General features: G+C 46.0%; 1 protein-coding gene across 1 annotated transcript in view; it reads left to right on the top strand.

Moving 5' to 3' along the window:
- The window catches only part of PATJ (PATJ crumbs cell polarity complex component), a 216,906-nt gene that overhangs the window by 26,154 nt on the left and 171,115 nt on the right, over positions 1-19,637 (top strand). Inside the window, 7 exon segments of the mRNA XM_064147032.1 lie at positions 397-523; positions 1,438-1,572; positions 8,328-8,404; positions 12,778-12,834; positions 14,935-15,069; positions 19,422-19,484; positions 19,486-19,587. Of these exon segments, the coding sequence (XP_064003102.1) occupies positions 397-523; positions 1,438-1,572; positions 8,328-8,404; positions 12,778-12,834; positions 14,935-15,069; positions 19,422-19,484; positions 19,486-19,587 (696 nt within the window).

The raw sequence follows: 19,637 nt of genomic DNA on the forward strand, positions 1-19,637 counted from the left end.
TGTGAGAAATCCAGGAGATGACCAACAGTGCTAATGAACTGAATTCCACATTGGCTGCTCTTGCTGGGAAGCTTCATTCACAATAGTCCTGAAGCAAAACCAGTGTAGAGGGAACTCAGTGCATATTTATATCAGAGAAGTAAATTCTGTTTTGTTGTTGCTCCATGAAGACAGAAGGAATTACTGTTGTGTTTCCCTTTTAAAAATCCATTTTGAAGATGTTACCTAATTAGTGAGATGTGACTGATTTAATGAGATTGTTTTGCAAATGCTGCTGTCTTGGGTGACTAACCCTGTAATTTCCACACAAAACGATGTGGATGTTGCTTACAGTGTATGATACAGCCCGAGAATCTGATCTGATTGTTTTCCTGTGATGTGATTTGCTTGGTTTAGGTTGATGGAGTTAATATACAGGATTATACCAACCAAGAAGTGGTAGAGGCGTTGCGTAACACGGGACAGACTGTGCGCCTCACCTTGCTCAGGAGGAAGTCTTCTTCCACGGCTTCTTCAGACAGGGGTAATCCTTTTTTAACAGTTTTGGGGTTTTTCCTTTCTTCCAGCAACTAACTTTTATTTTTCCTCTACTTTTACAGTGACCTAACTTAACAATTAGAATCATAGAATCAACCAGGTTGGAAGAGACCTCTAAGCTCAACCAGTCCAACCTAGCACCCAGCCCTATCCAGTCAACCATACCATGGCACTAAGTGCCTCATCCAGGCTTTTCTTGAACACCCACAGGGATGGTGCCTGCACCACCTCCCTGGGCAGCCCATTCCAATGCCAATCACTCTCTCTGTGAAGAACTTCCTCCTAACATCCAGCCTAGACTTCCCCTGGCACAACTTGACACTGTCCCTCCCTGTTCTATTGCTGGTTGTCTGGAAGAAGAGACCAATCACCACCTGGCTACAGCCTCCCTTCAGGTAGTTGTAGACAACAATGAGGTCACCCCTCAGCCTCCTGTTCTCCAGGCTAAACAACCCCAGCTCCCTCAGCCTCTCCTCATAGGGTTTGTGTTCCAGGCCCCTCACCAGCCTTGCTGCCCTTCTCTGGACACCTTCCAGCACCTCAACATCTCTCTTGAATTGAGAAGCCCAGAACTGGACACAGTACTCAACGTGTGGCCTGAGTAGTGCTGAGTACAGGGGCAGAATAACCTCCCTTGTCCTACTGGCCACACTGTTCCTGATGCAGGCCAGGATGCCATTGGCTCTGCTGCCCACCTGGGCACATAACCCTGCATTCTGCAAAGGCACACTGTAGAAAATGAAATACTTGATGAGAAATGGAAAGAAACATAAATGAGGGATTCAGGAGTATTGAGTGCAAAACTCAAGTGTAGCCAAAAAAAATAGAGTAGTTACTGATCTTCCTACTTCATGTATTTTGTAGCATGTGATTTTTTTTTTTTTCCATTTCTTTCCACAGGGCAGCCAACTGTTCCAACCTTTGCATTCCCTGGAGCTGTAGAGCCTGAAACTAGTGTGGACACTAAGAACAAGGAAAACCAAGAACAGAAGGATAATCTTCAAAATGACAGGAAGCAGACTCTACATAATACAGGTGGATAGGAAATCTTGCAGTGTCTCTTTGGAGCCTTTACAGTTGTCTTTAATGCTTTTTCAGTACTGATGGGCTGTTGTGGTTTACTCCATCTTTAGCTTTTGTAATGTAGTGCTTTTTATTCGGGTTCCTCAGAAGTGAAGTTCTTTCTGCTGGACCTGTCAACTCTTCCATCCCACCTCATCCCCAAAGTTTAGCACTCTCCACAGGTTTGCTGAGAGTGCATTCTGTCTTCTCATGGAAGTGACTGATGAAGATACTGTATTGTGTAAGGCCCTGTAGCTATTGACTATCTCATAACTGGCTGTCAAGCCATTAGTTTACTGTTGGCTTTGATCCCAGTGATCCATCTAGTTTTCTGCCTATTTAGGAGCCATCAAACCCACACTTCCTCAGTTTCCAAATGAGAATGCTGATACAAATGGTGTAAAAGCTTTGGTAAAGTTGAGGTATATTACACTCCTCATCCATGTGTCTGTCTTGGCAATCAGACTGGTCAGTTGTTTGATTTAGCAGGGGGATGTAGTTAGGGGCAGAAGAGCCAGGAGGGCTTACACTTAGAATTTTAGAATCATAGAATCAACCAGGTTGGAAGAGATCTCCAAGCTCATCCAGTCCAACCTCGCACCCAGCCCCGTTCAATCAACTGGACCATGTCACTAAGTGCCTCATCCAGCCTGCAGAGGGCTGAGAGAAGAGACCAACCCCACCTGGCTACAGCCTCCCTTCAGGTAGTTGTAGACAGCAATGAGTTCTGCCCTGAGCCTGCTCTTCTGCAGGCTGCACACCCCCAGCTCCCTCAGCCTCTCCTCACAGGGCTGTGCTCCAGGCCCCTCACCAGCTTTGTTGCCCTCCTCTGACACCTTCCAGTACCTCAACATCTCTCTTGAATTGAGGAGCCCAAATTCCTCACAAAGTTCTCTTTGCATCAGGGCAGACATCTGCAGTCTGTGATACAAGATAACCCAACCACGAGCAGTCAGGAACTGACTACAGAGATGCTGTTTGCTTCAGTAGAAAGTGATAATACTTCATGCTTAGAAAGTCCTACGGTAAAAAAGGGCTGGCCAAGTGACAGGGGACAGCATGTGCTGCCCTTTTCTAGTCTCTGCCACAGCAAGTGCCCTAGCCTGTCAGAGAAAGGCTGTGAGGAGAGGCTGAGGGAGCTGGGGGTGTGCAGCCTGCAGAAGAGGAGGCTCAGGGCAGAGCTCATTGCTGTCTACAGCTACCTGAAGGGAGGCTGTCACCAGGTGGGGTTGGTCTCTTCTGCCAGGCAAGCAGCAACAGAAGAAGGGGACATAGGCTCAAGTTGTGCTGAGGAAGGTCTAGGCTGGATGTTAGGAGGAAGTTGTTGGCAGAGAGTGATTAGCATTGGAATGGGCTCCCCAGGGAGGTGGTGGAGTCACTGGCACTGGAGATGTTGAAGCAAAGCCTGGCTGGGGCACTTAGTGCCATGGTCTGGTTGATTGGCCAGGGCTGGGTGCTAGGTTAGACTGGCTGAGCTTGGAGGTTTCTTCCAACCTGGTTGATTCTGTGATTCTAAGTGTAAGTCCTCTTGCCCCTAACTACATCCCCCTGCTAAATCCTTAAGTTATTCATCCACTGTAACTATAAATCAGTATAATCTTTTCTGCTCATGCAGCTAAAACAATGCTTTGATAACCTCACATCTCAGCTACTCAATCACCTCTGTTTTGGCTTCCTCTTTCTGGGAACATGCAAAAGTCACAACAAAGGATGTCTGGTTACAGGGCTTGGACAGAAAAGTAAACCAGAATGGAACACAGGCACTGCTACATTTCTCTCGTTTCCAGGTTGTCTTTAATGCTGACAGATCTTCCACAATCACAGAAAAATTGGTATTCATTGACAGCCGTAATTTAGAATCCTCTATTACATCTACATCTCTTAGAAACTACAAGGCATAAGGATAATTTATGCTGACTTTAACACAAGCTGTAGCAATTCACCCAGAAGTTCCTGTAGGAGAGCCCAGAAATCTGTAGGAAAATTGAAGGATGCCTTCTGGAAAGATCTCCAACCTTCAGAAGTCAGCTAAAACCCAAAGCAAGCCCTGCCAGCTTTGTGAACTGTCCCCGTGTCCAACTGCCTTTCCTCTCGAAAACACTTGCCTAATCTGAACTCTCTCAACCCTGGAGACACCATGAAACACTTCCTCTTAAACTCTGGTTCCAAAGATGGAAGTGGTAAAGAAGGCAAATCAGGAACAGTTACTCTTCTCCCCTACTCAGCACTGGTCAGGCCTCCCCTTGAGTGCTGTGTCCAGTTCTGGGCTCCTCAATTCAAGAGAGATGTTGAGGTGCTGGAAGGTGTCCAGCAGAGGGCGACAAAGCTGTTGAGGGGCCTGGAGCACAGCCCTGTGAGGAGAGGCTGAGGGAGCTGGGGGTGTGCAGCCTGCAGCAGAGGAGGCTCAGAGCAGAGCTCATTGCTGTTTGCAGCTACTTGAAGGGACTTGAAGGCACCCAGCCTGGGAGAAGACAAGGGGACAGAGTCTCAAGTTGTGCCTGGGGAGGTCTAGGCTGAATGTCAGGAGGAAGTTGTTGTCAGAGAGAGTGGTTGGCATTGGAATGGGCTGCACAGGGAGGTGGTGGAGTCACTGCCCCTGGAGGTGTTCAGACAAAGCCTGGCTGGGGCACTTAGTGCCATGGTCTGGTTGATTGGCTAGGTCTGAGTGCTAGGTTGGACTGGATAATCTTGAAGGTCACTTTCAACCTGGTTGGTTCTATAATGCTAATACCTAGTGCTGTACAAATACAGGATGTCAGTGCCAGGATCAGCTTATGCCAGGAACTAAAATTGCTTTTACCTGCCTTGAAGTTACCGAACTCTGTTAGTTTCAAGATGTGTTATCTAGATATGCATTAGTGATCCTTGTTCTGCTGAAAATCAAACTATTTTGGAGCCCTTTTTATAGTTTGGGAGTCTGCTGCTTTGTGGTTGCACTTCCTCTCCATAAATACTCTGCAGCCCATAGCTTCAGAAGAAGTGTATAACCAAGCTGCACCTGTGAGTGGCTCCCCTTCAGTTCCAGCATTGTGTGACTCATAATCCACTTCCTTGGAGCTCTTCAGAGCATGGTGCAGATGTTGTTTGTTTGCAGTTGGGTGTTGCCTGTGATACCATCTGGCCCTGCTGGTCCTCCATGGGCCAGCAGGATAGTGCAAGGGGCATGGCTTGGAGAGTGAGTAACCAACTCATCAGGATGGCATGCAGTGGTATGCAGCTGTCACTGCATGATTAAACTGAGCCTTTGCACAGTCAGAAAACAACTTTGCATTACAAGGTTCTGCAAAAGCTTTGTGTGTGTATCTCTGTTAAAAAGTCAGAATACCTGCAAATTTTACTCCTGCTGAAATAGGAGGTCTAAGATTTCACCTTGGCATAGAATTTAATGGCCAACTTTAAATTCCAGAGATAGGTGCTTATTTTGGACATGGTGATTGGCACTTCATTATGGTGGTGCTAAAGTAAATACTGTTAATTTAAGGCTCTGACTAAACTCTGGGAATGCTTTTGGAAGTTGAATGGAAAAGGTCTGATTTATAAAATATGTATTGCTTCCCTTTAAGCCCAGTTGTGTGAAATTCTTATGAAATTGTGTTTCCTGGAGAGGTATTAAATAGTAATTCTGGCCAGGCAAAGCTGTGATTGAGCAGCTCTGTTACAAAGGCAACATGGTTTGGGATGCAGTGTGCACCAGGCCTGAAACTTTCTGCTAGCAGGCTAGAGGCAATTAACTTCACAGCTGCATCTGCAAGACTGCAGACTGGGCAGAACTGCTTTCTTTTGCCTTGCAGCAGTACTCAAAACCCAAAAGATAGGATGATGCTAGTCAGGCACTTAAAGATGACTGGGAAAAGATATCCAGCAATAGAGCAGATAAAGGCAGTGTGTTAATGAAGTGCACTAGAGCACAGTACACATCTTTCTAGAGTGGGTTTGTGAAAGCAGGAGGAAATGACAAGAGGAAAAGGTCCTGTTTTTGAAGATGCTGGGAATTTTGACCCAGAAGGATTATTTTTGCAATACAGTTGTGATTTATTCTTGTCACTTGCTAATTTGAAATATGAAACTGGCAGACAGACAGACTAGGCTGGAAGCTGTTGCTAATGAAAGCTGTCCCTGGGAAGTGTTTTCACTTCTGGGACCTTGCACCTTATGGAAGATGTGGTATATATCCCAGGTCATGAGAAATCCAGCTGGGTAAGAGACTAGAAAGCAACTTCCTATTAGCTGCCATGTGGAAAAAGCTAGTCTGGGGGAGTGGGAAAAGGAGCATTTAAAGTGAATTGAGTGATATTGTTGGAATTGAATCTGTTTAATCCAAATCCCTCCAGCTACCATTTCCACAGTTCTGGGGAAGTTACCAGCACAGACTTCAAAGGGTGTTTTGAAAGAAGGAAAAGGGGAAGCTTCAAATGGGGATGAGCCTACTCTGAAGAGCTCAGATTTTGGTAATGCATGTTGGAAGTGACAAAAAAAATCTGTATTCAGCCAACTGAACCCAGCTTGCAGTCACTGACCTGAGATTCGTTACTCCTGGTGAACCTTAAAATCTGTGTTTGGCTGCTCAGAGGACTAGGTGCTTGGGTCCTGTGTGTTCATGCTGTAGTTCTGTAGTAGCAGAAAAGAAGGCTAAAAGATGTCTGTCCCTATGTATTTCAGCTAATAGTGGGAGTAGAACAATTTTGCTACAGTTGGGAGGTACAGGCAGTGATCAGCCCCACAAGGCTGATCACAAAGCTCACAAAGGCAACTTCTTAAGACGTTTCAGTGGAGGGAGAAAAAAGCCTTAACACAGAACTGATAGTTTTAGGATATTTTGTTTTCCCTGTTTTCAGGAGTTGTATTTCAGATAGAACGGTGGGTTGTGCTTACAAGTTTTTATTCTTGATGGAGTTTCTTTTTGGTGACTGAAAATAGTTATCTGAGTTGCTGGAATCCTTGAATATCTGCACCTTCTTGAGCCTCTGGGTTAAAGGTGTTTTGGGTATTTTCCAAGTGAAATTAAGTAGTTAGGCTCCGAAGGGTGTGATTTCTCAGTACAGATCAGATAGAATTTGCCTATCTGGCATGACAGAAAGTGAGGGGAAGAGATACAACGCTTGGGTATGTGGCTGTGTCAGTTATCTTAGATCTTTGCTTTTAATGAGCAGAAAACTTCAAAGTTATGAAATGATGTAATGAGGGTTGTCTTTAAGAGCTTGTATAATCATAGAATCAGTCAGAGTTGGAAGGCACCACAAGGATCATCTAGTTCCAACTCCCCTGCCATGCCCAGGGACACCCTACCCTACATCAGGCTGGCCACAACCTCGGCCAGCCTGGCCTGAAACACCTCCAGACATGGGGCCTCAACCGCCTCCCTGGGCGACCCATTCCAGCCACTCATGCTGAACAACTTCCTCCTCACCTCCAGTTTGAATCTCCCCACTTCCATCTTTGCTCCATTCCCCCATGTCCTGTCACTCCCTGAACGCCTAAAAAGTGCCTCCTTAGCTTTTTTGTAGCCCCCCTTCAGAAACTGGCAGGCCACAAGAAAGTTGCCTGAGAGGCAGTTGGGGCTTCTGCAGACTGCACAGCCCCAACTCTTTCAGTCTGTCCTCATAGCAGAGCTGCTGCAGCCCTCTGAGCATCCTCGTGGCCTTTCTCTGGACCTCTTTGCTGTCTACAAAGCAGAAGCAGCTTGATACCCCCTTTTGTGTTGGCTCTTGCTAGTTGGTAGGGTCTGAGCTTCTCTTGGTGTCCTTAAAATTCCCCCCTCCCTGCCTTGAGATATGAGTCGCCAGTTTGTGTGCAAAATGGGAGGTTGTGATTTACATTCTAAGTTTCAGTGCAACACATCAGCAATACTAAGTGGGTGTGCCTTGTCTAGACATCTGACAAACTATCACAGTCATTCAGGGTAGGGGACAAAAAAAGCCCCAGTTTTGGGTAATTCAGCCCTCAGTTGCTGCTGCTGTAGCTGCTCGATGGAATTTGCTGTAGAGCTTGATTCTTACCAGCTCAACATTGCTTTGCCTTGGAACTTTATATGTGCACTGAGCTTCTGGATGAGGTCAACTGCAGGGCAGCCAGTCATTTTATGCTGTCTAGCTCTGTCAAATTGTCTTACATGAATGTAATACTGCCTTGGTTGCATAAGTAAGAAAGCTGAAAAGATATAAATGTCAAGATAGCCAAGTTCCCACGGAAGACTGGTTTAGAACTGGAGTTTATATTAAAGCTCATGTTACTTACTGGCCTAATTAAACTAGACAAGCCTTTATACCTGCCAAATGTATAAATGAAGTCTGCAACTGCTTTGTGCTGACACAGCCCCTCGATAACAGCAATACCTCGTCAGGTGTTTGACTTCTTTAGGGGGTTCATTCTGGTGGGAGATGATGCTTCCCTGGAGTGGCAGGCGTTTTTATAGCAGCAAATTAGGAAGTCATGTGAAATTTGTTTTTGCAGGCTGAAAGAATGATTTATTTACAGTACTATATGGTGCAGAACTCGCATCTCATCAGTGCAAGCATCGCCTCTTCTGCTTCTCAGCTGAAGAAATCGCACGTTAGCAGTAGCTGGCACGTTGCATTGTTTTCCCAAGAAAGACACTGTTTGATAGACCCAGCTTAGCTGCTTCCCTCTAATCTTTTATTTACACTCAGTTTTTATTGAAGTATTTAGAAGTAAATGCACTTCTGGAAGTACAATATCCTTGTCAATTTAATACTCGCTTTTATTTTCAGGAAGAGTCCAACTCCCTCCAGCACATGAGCTGAAAGCCAAGTGGCAAAACCTGCTGGGACCTGACTATGAAGTTATGGTATGTTATCTTTCAGTAAACTACAGTCATGTGTGTGATTTCTTGACATTACAGATCTGTGAACTCAGTGTTACAGCCTGTTTATAGAACAGTAACATCAAATCTTGTTTCCCTTAACACCGAGGCGTGTTCTGGTGAGTTGTTGGGCTTTTCTTTCATGGTGTTTATACAGATGCTATTGTTACACAGGTACAAGGCAGGAAGAGTAACTTAAGCCAATCAAACTGACCTTTTAAATCTGCATCACAGCAGCCACTTAAAATATGTGGTATTTTTATGATTTCATTTATGATCTATTTATTTTATTGAGTGCTGGAGGTGGGGGAGAAAAACAACCCCAAAAGGCTCAGCAGAGAGCTCCTGCGTTTCACAAAGTATCTTAACATTTTATTAGAAGAATGAAAGAATGATTATCAAACAGGCTGGGAAAACAGGAAGTAATTCACAGTAGTGCAGCTTTGTGGTGCAGAGTCTACTGGCTATTTCTTCACTTCGCATTAAATAATTGCCAAGCAAAAGATTGTTTTGATGAATTGTCCTAAGGAGCTGACTGAACTTGTAATTCACTGCTGCTCTGCAGTGAGTACAGATAAAAGGCTCCAGACAGTGCTCTTCCTGAAGACTTAAAAAATTCTCACCACCACCACCAGGAAAATGCCCTGTTTGTCTTTGACATGCTTGTCCAGTTGATTTAGAGACACTTATTTTTACTACTTGGAGTAGCCATCGCTCCAGTCACTCGCTGGAAGATTTAAAGCAGCTTTAAGAATTGCCTTGAGAAACTCGCTTCTCTTCTTTCCATTAGCACTCCTTTAAGATCTGGAGTTCGTGTAAGATTATGTACATGATGCAATAAATCTGTTTGGCTGCCCACTTCAGTTGCTTGGTATTCCCATCCTTGCATTTCAAGGGCCTGATATTACTTCCCTTAGCGCTATCACGCTTCCCACAGAGGCCAAGAACCTGCTTACTTGGGGGAACCATTCCTTTCTAATTCTTCAGCTGCTGTCAGTGAAATACCAGGAGTGAAAATGTTAACGATTGGTCCTTGTAAATAATAGAAGAAAACTGTTGTAGCATCCCATTTTGAAAGTAATTCCTGGGTTATTTCGGCTCTTGCACCTACCTATACTGTACTCTGTACCTACCTATAGTCCTGTCTAGCTGCCTTTAGTATCCTAGAATCACAAAGGCTGGAAATGACCTGTAAAATCCAACCATAGCCCAGTTCCCATGACTGCTAAACCATCTCCTGGAGCACCACATCCACAGCTTCCTGAACACCTCCAGGAATGACAACACCACCACCTCCCTGGGCAGCCTGTTCCAACACCTCTCAGTAAAGAAGTTTTTCCTAATGTCTAGTCTAAACCTCCCCTGGCACAATTTAAACCCATTTCCTCTTGTCCTTGGGAGAAGAAACCAACACCAGCATCACTACAGCTTCCTTTCAGGTAGTTGTAGAGAGCAGTAAGCTCTCCCCTTAGTAAAATCTCTTCTCTAAACTCAGCAACCCCAGTTCCCTCAGCTGCTCCTCGTGTGATGCCCTCCAAACCCCTCACCAGTCTCATTGCTCTTCTCTAGACACACTCCAGCGCCTCAACGTCTGATTTCAGCCTGATAGAGCAATCCCTGCTTCATGCTGTCCTCACTCCTACCTTCAGCTCCCTGAAAGTCACCCTGAGGGTGCCTGTGCATTTGGGTGTTCTCTCAGAATTATTTCTTTCCAGAGGCAGTAAGTGTTGGATGGGAGGGTTTGGTGTCACTTACTGCCTCTGTGTTGCTGATCCTTTGTTGCACCAGTGAAAGGAGCTGAGGTCCTGCTGAAATCGTTGAACTGTTTAGGTTGGAAGGGACCTCAAGGATCATCCAGTGCCAGTGCCCTGCCATAGGCAGGGACACTTTCTGCTAGAACAGGTCTCTCAAAGCCTCATCCAACCTGGCCTTGAACACCTCCAGGATCACATTGGGTGCTTCTGTGTTCCACAACCTCCCTGGGCAACCTGTGCCAGTGTCTCACCACCCTCACTGTAAAGAACCCTTTCCTAACATCTAGTTTGAATCTCCCCTCTGCCAGTTCAAACCCATTCCTCCTCATCCTGTCATTACAAGACCTTGTCAATAGTCCCTCCCCAGCCCTTCCTGTAGGTCCCCTTCAGATCCTGGAAGGCCCCTCAAGGCCTTCTCTTCTGCAGGCAGCAGAGCCCCAACTCTTGTAGCCTGTCCTCATAGCAGAGCTGCTGCAGCCTTCTGAGCATCTTCATGGCCCTCCTTTGGACTGGCTCCAACAGTTCCACGTCCTTCTTGTGTTGGGGGCTCTAGAAGTGCAGAGAGTACTCCTGGTGGGGTCTGAGGAGAGCAGAGTAAAGGAGCAGAATCCCCTCCCTTGCCCTGCTGCCCACACTGCTCTTGCTGCAGCCCAGCACAGGGTTGCTGTCTGGGCTGCACTCACATTGCCAGCTCAGAATATAAAAGGACCCTGGAAATCTGCATGAGGAGAGAGCTATCTGTGTGGTGTTTGTTGCCAGGTACCTGAGCGTGGGCAGTGGAGCTGAGGAGTTATTAGTCACAGATTCATTTAGTCACAAGTGAATGGACATGAAATGGATTCTCTGTTGGGAAAAATACCCTAGGCACTGGAAAACAAGATGCTGGAAGCCCTGTTTAAAATCAAGCCAAAAGCTGAAGCTTGGTGTTGTTTTGTAGACACTTTGTTAAACTAGAAATTTCCAAAAGAGCCTCAAGTTACCTGAATTTATATTTCCCTCCCCCTAAGGATAGCTGTGTTCCAAAGTTAAAAAAGGCAAGGAGTCCTCCCAAACATACTCAAGTGCCCCAAACTCCAATCTGTACATCACCAAAGATCTCATCTTAATACAGTTAAAATTGGGAGTAAATAACCTTCCAAGGTTTCTTTTCAAGATAAAAAAGTGATGTTAAGGAACAACATGACAAAAAAGTGAGCTGTTGTAAACATGGTTATTTTACTACTATTAGAAAAATGGAAGTTATTGCTGAGAGGATTTTTTGGTCACTAATTGGGAGGCTTGGCTGATTCAGCTGAAGGCTGTGTAGCCATCCAGAGAGACCTGGAGAGCTGGGCAGAGAGGAACCAAATGAGGTTCAACAAGGACAAGTGCAGAGTCCTGCACCTGGGGAGGAATAACAAACTGCACCAGCACAGGCTGGGAGGTGATCTGCTGGAGAGCAGCCCTGTGGAGAGGGAGCTGGCAGTGCTGGTGGCTAACAAGTTAACCATGGCACAGCAATGTGCCCTTGTGGCCAAGAAGGCCAACGGGATTCTGGAGTGTATTAAGAAGAGTGTGTCCAGCAGATCAAGGGAGGTTCTCCTCCCCCTCTACTCTGCCCTGCTGAGACCTCATCTTGAATACTACCTTCAGTTTTGGATTTCCCAGTTTAAGAATGACAGGGATCTGCTGGAGAGGGTCCAGCAAAGGGCCACAAGGATGATTAGGGGGCTGGAGGGCACTGCCTGATGAAGGAAGGCTGAGGGACTTGGAACTTCTTAGTCTGGAAAAGAGAAGACTTGGAGGGGATTTGATAAATGTTTATAAACATCTGAAGGCTGGCCAGGAGCAGGGGGGGCAGGCTCTGCTCACTGCTCCCTGGGATAGGACAAGGGGCAATGGGTGTAAGCTGCAGCAAAAGAGGTTCTGCCTCAACACAAGGGGGAACTTCTTTACTGGAAGGGTCACAGAGCACTGGAACAGGCTCCCCAGGGAGGTTGTGTAGTCTCCTTCTATGGAGCCTTTCAAGGCCTGTCTGGATGTGTTCCTCTGTGATCTGTGCTAGATTGTGTGGTCCTGCTGTGGCAGGGGGGTTGGACTCAGTGATCTCCTTGGGTCCCTTCCAAGCCCTAACATCCTGTGAGCCTGGGATTCACTTTGCATTCACGTTTGGCAATTCAGCTCATGTATTTCAAGCCACGTTAGAAACTCTGATGCAGAAGATGGTGGTTTAGTCTGGATGTCAGCTGACTGAAGTGCTAACTTCAGCTGTCATGCTTTTCAAATGCTGACTAGCAAGTCACTTTGGGCCTTTGTGTCAAGTGTAATGGCATTTTGTGTTTATACAGGATTGCTGAACTTGACTGAAATTGGCACTTGGGCTTTGGGAATAGGATAATATTGGAGTCTGCTAATAGAACATAATCACTGCATTCCTCTGTCTGGGAGGTTTTTCTAACCTCTGTTTAAAATTACTTTGCACCAATGTGACTTAGCTTAAGTACAGCTTCTTTTGCTTCTCTTTATTCATTCATTTTTTTTCCAGAGTTAATTGTTCTGGTAAAGTCTTTATTGTCCTGCTGCTAACAAATGTTGTGATGTACAACTCTTTGGGTGTTTCTTCAGGTTGTGAACGTGGATATGCCCATTACAGATGACTCAGAGCTCCAGAAGTACTCAAAGGTATGACTTAGATCATGATTTCCTTCATAGTATATGTTGGCAGGGTGATACCAGGAGGGCAGGACACAATTCCAGGTCTACTTGTTCTAGAGATTTAGAGGGTTTGTGGCTCTGGCTTTTCCAGGAGAAGGCTGCCAATATTCTGGAGTGGTCCAGTACCTCTTTTTTCAATATATGGAGTGCTAACTTGAGGCTGACTGGAATATTTTAATGACAAAAAAATAGATTCTAGGCTCTGAAAAGGAAGCAATGGTGATGGCTGCTGCGCTTTAATAGACTTGCTGAGATGGATAAAAGCAAGGACACAAACAGGACAGAGAGTGTTTGTGTGTCTCTGGCAGAGTCTGTGGTTCTCCCTGGGCTGCTTCTGTGTAACTAATCCTTCTGCTTCTGACCCCCCTTGCCAATCCTCCAAACTCACCTCGCATGTAAGGCAGACTCTGGGATAAGGTAGAGGGTGGAAGGGTGGTTGAGAGCCCCTCCTGGGGACTCTGGTTTCTGGGAGGGCTGTTGTGTTTCTGTGTTACTTTTTAACTTGTCTGTTTCTGTATAAAGCTGTATATAAACAGATATTCACAATATATATTGTGCTAAGCTGTAAATACAAAGCTTCATTCCTTCACTTCCAGCTGGCTGAGTCTAGTCTGGGTGATTTCATAAGAGTAGAGGGACAGGGAATTCCCAAACCATCACAGGAAGCCAGTACAGAATGGAGCAGAGGTTGAACAATGTGATCCTCTTGCAGAGAAGCTTGCTGTAGTGGTCCTGGCTGGGGGAAAGGGAGATCCATTTAATCAAAATGATCAGAGCTGAAATGAATTTCAGTCTAAGATACATACATTAATGATGTGTGCAAGAGGTCTGTGGAGGTGAGCACAAGCCCTATGAGGAGAGGCTGAGGGAGCTGGGGTTGTTTAGCCTGGAGAAGAGGAGGCTCAGGGCTGACCTCATTGATGTCTTACAACTGCATGAAGGGAGGCTGTAGCCAGGTGGGGTTGGTCTCTTCTCCTAGGCAACCACCAACAGAATAAGGGGACACAGTCTCAAGTTGTGCTGGAGGAAGTCTAGGCTGGATGTTAGGAGGAAGTTGTTGCCAAAGAGAGTGATTGGCATTGGAATGGGCTGCCCAGGGAGGTGGTGGAGTTACCATCCCTGGAGGTGTTCAAGACAAGCCTGGCTGAGGCACTTGGTGCCATGCTCTGGTTGATTGGCTAGGGCTGGGTGCTAGGTTGGACTGGCTGAGCTTGGAGGTCTCTTCCAACCTGCTTGATTCTATGATTCTATATATTTGTGGGGATGTCTCAGTTGAGCAAGTCCATAAAATCAGACCTGGGTCTGAGGGAATGTTGAGGATTAATAGATTGTTCCTTTCACTTGACCACCCAGAATTGAGTGGAAACCAGGATAGTTGGTTGTTTCAACCTCGGTGGTAAAACCCCAGAAAATGACAACACTGAAGGAGCAGATACTGCTGATCATCTCTGCCCCCCAGCTTGCCATGACTTTGCTGCCTTGCCTGCCTAGCCTATCAGTTTCATACTGCAGACCCAGGACACTACTCCTAGGACACACTGGTGGCTCCTTAGAGAAAAATTCCAATTTAAGGAGACCCTCAGGAAAGAGGCTCCTAGAAAGTCCATGATTTCACCTTGCAGAAAGAAGGATGCCAGTACTATTGGCTGTTTGCAGAGAACACTAGGTGGATATTTTTCTTACCTCTGAAGTAGTGCAGCTCTAAAGGGAATTAGACAGATCTTGTCATGAGATTTTTGTGGTGATTATGGAATTTCTTTCAGTGTTGTGGAAAAATCAACTTTTGGGTTGGGTAGGGTAGACACTTTTTTTTCCACTATAGTAACTGTATTTAAAATACAGTTCAAATTGCCTTTCCCCCCAAAGGGCAGGCTGGCTGATTTTATTTGTGCAGGCAGTTTGTGTGGAGAAATAGGGATGCATGTGCTGTAACACAGATGATGGCAGTATGGAGACTTAATCACCTTCCATGTGCTTTGTTTAGCTTGGTAAGCTACTGAGTCCTGATTGTATTTATGTTGTGGTAGATAAGTACAGCTGAGAATGTGTGTCTCTATCTTTTGGCAGCTCTTACCTATCCACACTTTGAGGTTAGGAGTTGAGCTTGACACATTTGATGGACATCATTATATATCATCAATTGCTTCGGATGGTCCAGCTGCAACACTTGGTCTTCTGCAAGTGGAGGATGAACTTCTGGAGGTAAAAAAACCCACCAAAACAAACAAACAAAAAAAGGGATCACAGAATCATAGAATGGGTTAGGTTGGAAGGGACCTTAGAGGTTGCCTGCTCCAACTTCCCTGCCACAGGCAGTGACACCTCTCAACTACGCTTGGTTGCCCAAGGCCTCATCCATCCTGGCCTTGAGCACCTCTGTGGAGCAGACATCCACAACTTACCTGGGCAATCTATTTCAGTCTGACTACCTTCATGCTGTAGAACTTCTTCAGATTCAGACTAAACTTACTCTCCCTCAGCTTCAAACCATTCCCCTTTGTCCTCTCTCTAGACACCATTGTGAAAAGTCCCTCTCCAGCCTTCCCACAGGTTCCCTTTAGTAACTGGAAATCAGCTATAAAAGGTCCCCTGGAGCCTTCTCCAGGCTGAACAACCCCAGCTCCCTCAGCCTGTCCTTAGAGCAGAGGTGCTCCAGTACTTGGATCATCTTCATGCCCCTCTTCTGGACTTGCTCCAAGTAGATATACTTGTTGTTTGCTTATCTTTCTCACAAATGCTTCAGTTAAATTCCAGTTTGGTTGCTCTGTATGCAGTGGCTGTATGGACAAGTTGGTTGTGGAAGCAGTTGGGAGTACTGCTTTGGAAGCCACACTCATTTTTCATCACGTTTTATATTCCTCCTCTATGATCAGAATATCAGAGTCCTGTGACCTCTTAGTGACTTCATGATTGGAATGTTTTAACAGGATATTTTAACAGAGATATATGTTTAGATAAATATTTAGATAGATGTTTAACAGAGGTAAATGTTTTAACAGATAATATTTGTATTGAAGGCATTTCTATCTCTAGTCCTTTAGCTCAGTGTTTGGAGCAATTTGACACTAACCTTTTTGGTGGCTTAATCTTTCTTACTATTTGTCACTCCTGAAAAGATTTCCAACAATCTGAGGAATAGCAGTTCCTCTTATGAAGCAGTGCTACAGGCTGGGGACAGAGTGCCTGGAGAGCAGCCAGGCAGAGAGGGAACTGGGGGTGCTGGTAGAGAGGAGCTGAAGATGAGGCAGCAGTGTGCCCAAGTGGGCAGCAGAGCCAATGGCATCCTGGGCTGGATCAGGAACAGTGTGGCCAGCAGGACAAGGGAGGTTCTTCTGTCCCTGTGCTCAGCACTGCTCAGGCCACAGCTTGAGTGCTGTGTCCAGTTCTGGGCTCCTCGATTCAAGAGAGATGTTGAGGTACTGGAAGGTGTCCACAGAAGGATAGCGAACCTGGTGAGGGGTCTGGAACACAAACCTTATGAGGAGAGGCTGAGGGAGCTGGGGGTGTGCAGCCTGCAGAAGAGGACGCTCAGGGCTGACCTCATTGCTGTCTACAACTCCCTGCAGGGAGGCTGTAGCCAGGTGGGGTTGGTCCCTTCTGCCAGGCAACCAGCAACAGAAGAAGGGGACACAGCCTCAAGCTGTGCCAGGGGAGGTCTAGGCTGGATGTTAGGAGGAAGTTGTTGGCAGAGAGAGTGATTGGCATTGGAATGGGCTGCCCAGGGAGGTGGTGGAGTTGCTGTCCCTGGAGGTGTTCAGACAAAGCCTGGATGAGGCACTTAGTGCCATGGTCTGATTGATTGGCCAGGGCTGGGTGCTAGGTTGGATTGGATGAGCTTGGAGCTCTCTTCCAACCTGGCTGATTCTATGTTTCTATACGACTATAACTTGCTTGCTGAGTGTTGAAAGACATTTGTGTGTGTGAGTAGTCCATCAGTTTGGTTAAATATAAAGAAAGTGGTATTTGGGCAGCTTTGTTGTCAGGAGCAGCCCAGTCCTCTTTGCTCAGGAGAAATATTTGACAGCATTAATAAACTGCTGATTTTGTGTGAGTAGGTAAAAGTCTGTCTGTCAGTATCTGAGCCTGCAAGTGAAAACACATTGATTTCCTACTAAATATCTGCTCTTTGTGGAACATTTTTAACTGGAACATTCTTTTTTTAATAGTGGATGCAAAGCATATTTAATTGACTTTAACTGGAACAGAATGAGGCCTTCTAAAAGATTCATTTGTTAGGCATGCAGCTCTCTTGCTTTTACTTCTCATTCCCCCTTTAACATCAAAAATTCATACCAATATCACTAAGATCCAAAACGTTTTCTTCAGTTATTGCTTAATGGAGGAAAACTTGATTCCTAAAGGAAGGAATTAATGGGATGCTGGAAGTGTTGTTTAAATTCCTTGGCCACTAAACAGAAAGTAAAACCTGTACAGAAAGCAATAATGCAGCACTGCAGAGTAACTTAGGAAACTTTAATTGTATGTTTTTAACAGATTTAGCTATTACTGTGTGCTTAATTAACTTCACAGATATGTCCAGGCCTAGGGAGCATAAACTTCTCTTTTTTTTTTTCCTACTCTGTAGCTGGGGGGAAAAAAAAAAACCAACCCAACAATATAAAAATGTGCTCTGGGGCTAAAACTATATATGCCAGGTTCAGCCCAGAGTAGATTTTTGCAGCCAAGTTATAAATCCCCTTTAAGTAGGGGTTTGCAATGGAAAAAGTGACAGCTCCATTCCCCAAACAAGCAGCTCTACCTGGGCCTGATACAGTTGGGGTTAAAATGTGATCAGCAAGGAATTTTTCTTTTTAATACAGAGTGAGGTTGGCTGTTGATTATTTTTAATGATGTGTTTGAGTTGTGATAGAAAGCATGGTATGTTCTTTTTTTTCCCTTTCTCCCCCACCCTAATTTTAGCTAATTTCATTGTGCTCTGTTTTTAGGAGTAAATTGCTTCCTTCTGTCCTTCTAGTTTTGTTATAACATTTGACTTGCTCCTACTTGATGGCACAGCTGAATTAGAGTGCTGTGGTGAAGGAATGGGGTGCAGGGCACCTTGTGTGTTTTAAGAGGTTGGTTTCTGGCAGCTGCCAAAGAAGAAACAGGAGTCCCCAGGTCTGCCTGGGAGTGTGGTAGCTCTTCTCCATCAATCACAGCTTGCTGAGGAGTGCTGGTAACTCTCCACCATGCTGCCACTCTCAATGCATTAAAAAATCCTTACGTGTAGATACTTCTGCTTAAATAATTAACTAATGGATGAGCCTGATAGCTCAGCAGTTGCTGTAATTCTGACAGAGAAAATATCCATAGCAGCTTTCTCTTACCATCTTGGAGGCCAGTTAGACCACTCTGAATTCTTCTTCTTGGCTGAGTTATAGTGCAAGAGGAGCTCTGTTTCCCAGCAGTGGGAGCTGTGTTTATGCTGTAACGAGTACAAAGGGAAAAGCAGAGGTGATCAGGAAGAAAATGGGGGCTAAAGTGAAACTGCTCTGCAGTCACATCCAAGACTGAGCACCTCTGAAGAACAAAGAGATCATAGAATGGTTTGGGTTGAAAGGGATCTCCAAAGGTCATCCAGTCCAACCCCCTCCCACAGTCAACAGGGACATAGAACCATAGAATCAACCATGTTGGAAGAGACCTCCAAGCTCATTCAGTCCAACCTAGCACCCAGCCCTAGCCAATCAACCAGACCATGGCACTAAGTGCCCCATCCAGGCTTTGCTTCAACACCTCCAGGCACAGCAACTCCACCACCTCCCTGGGCAGCCCATTCCAATGCCAATCACTCTCTCCGTGAAGAACTTCCTCTCTACAAGGGTTGAGGTTCTTTAGCCAGGAGAAGAGAAGGCTTTGAGAAGACCTTACAGTGGCCTTCCAGTATCTGGAAGGTACCTAAAGGAAGGCTGGGGAGGGACTACTGACAAGGTCTTGTAATGACAGGATGAGGGGGAATGGGTTTAAACTGGCAGAAGGGAGATTGAAACTGGATGTTAGGCAAGGGTTCTTTGCAGTGAGGGTGGTGAGACACTGGCACAGGTTGCCCAGGGAGGTTGTGGAGCACAGAATCACCACAGATTTCTGTGCTCCACAGCCTCCCTGGAGGTGTTCAAGGCCAGGTTGGATGAGGCCTTGAGTGACCTGTTCTTGTGAGAGGTGTCCCTGCCTTTGGCAGGGGGTTGGAACTGGGTGATCCGTGAGGTCCTTTCCAACTTAAACCACTCTATGATTCTGACATCCAGCCTGTACCTCCCCTGGCACAACCTGAGACTGTCCCCCCTTGTTCTATTGCTGGTTGCCTGGCAGAAGAGACCAACCTCACTTGGCTACAACCTCCCTTCAGGTAGTTGTAGACAGCAATGAGGTCACCCCAAACCTCCTCTTCTCCGGGCTAAACACCTCTAGTTCCCTCAGCTTCTCCTCACAGGGCTTGATGATCTTCTGAGGTCCCTTCCAACCCCTCCCATTGTGTGAGTGTATGAAAACACTTCTGTGATGCTTGGTACCTCTGGATGATCTTTGTGTGGCTGTGGCTTTCCTCTGGTGTGCAGGTAAATGGGGTTGAGCTGTACGGAAGATCGCGGCGGGAGGCGATCACGTTTCTGAAGGAGGTGCCCCCCCCCATTCACGCTGGTTTGCTGCCGGAGGCTGTTTGGTGATGGCACAGAGTCTCTTGTGGATGAACCCTCCGTGGGAGCTTCCCCCCAGGAGCAAAAGGTAGGCTTCTCATGTCATTCAGTTGTGGAAGAGGACAGTACCTTCCTGAG

The sequence above is a fragment of the Pogoniulus pusillus genome, chromosome 8 (assembly GCF_015220805.1).
Source record: "Pogoniulus pusillus isolate bPogPus1 chromosome 8, bPogPus1.pri, whole genome shotgun sequence".
Classification (NCBI taxonomy): Eukaryota; Metazoa; Chordata; class Aves; order Piciformes; family Lybiidae; genus Pogoniulus; species Pogoniulus pusillus.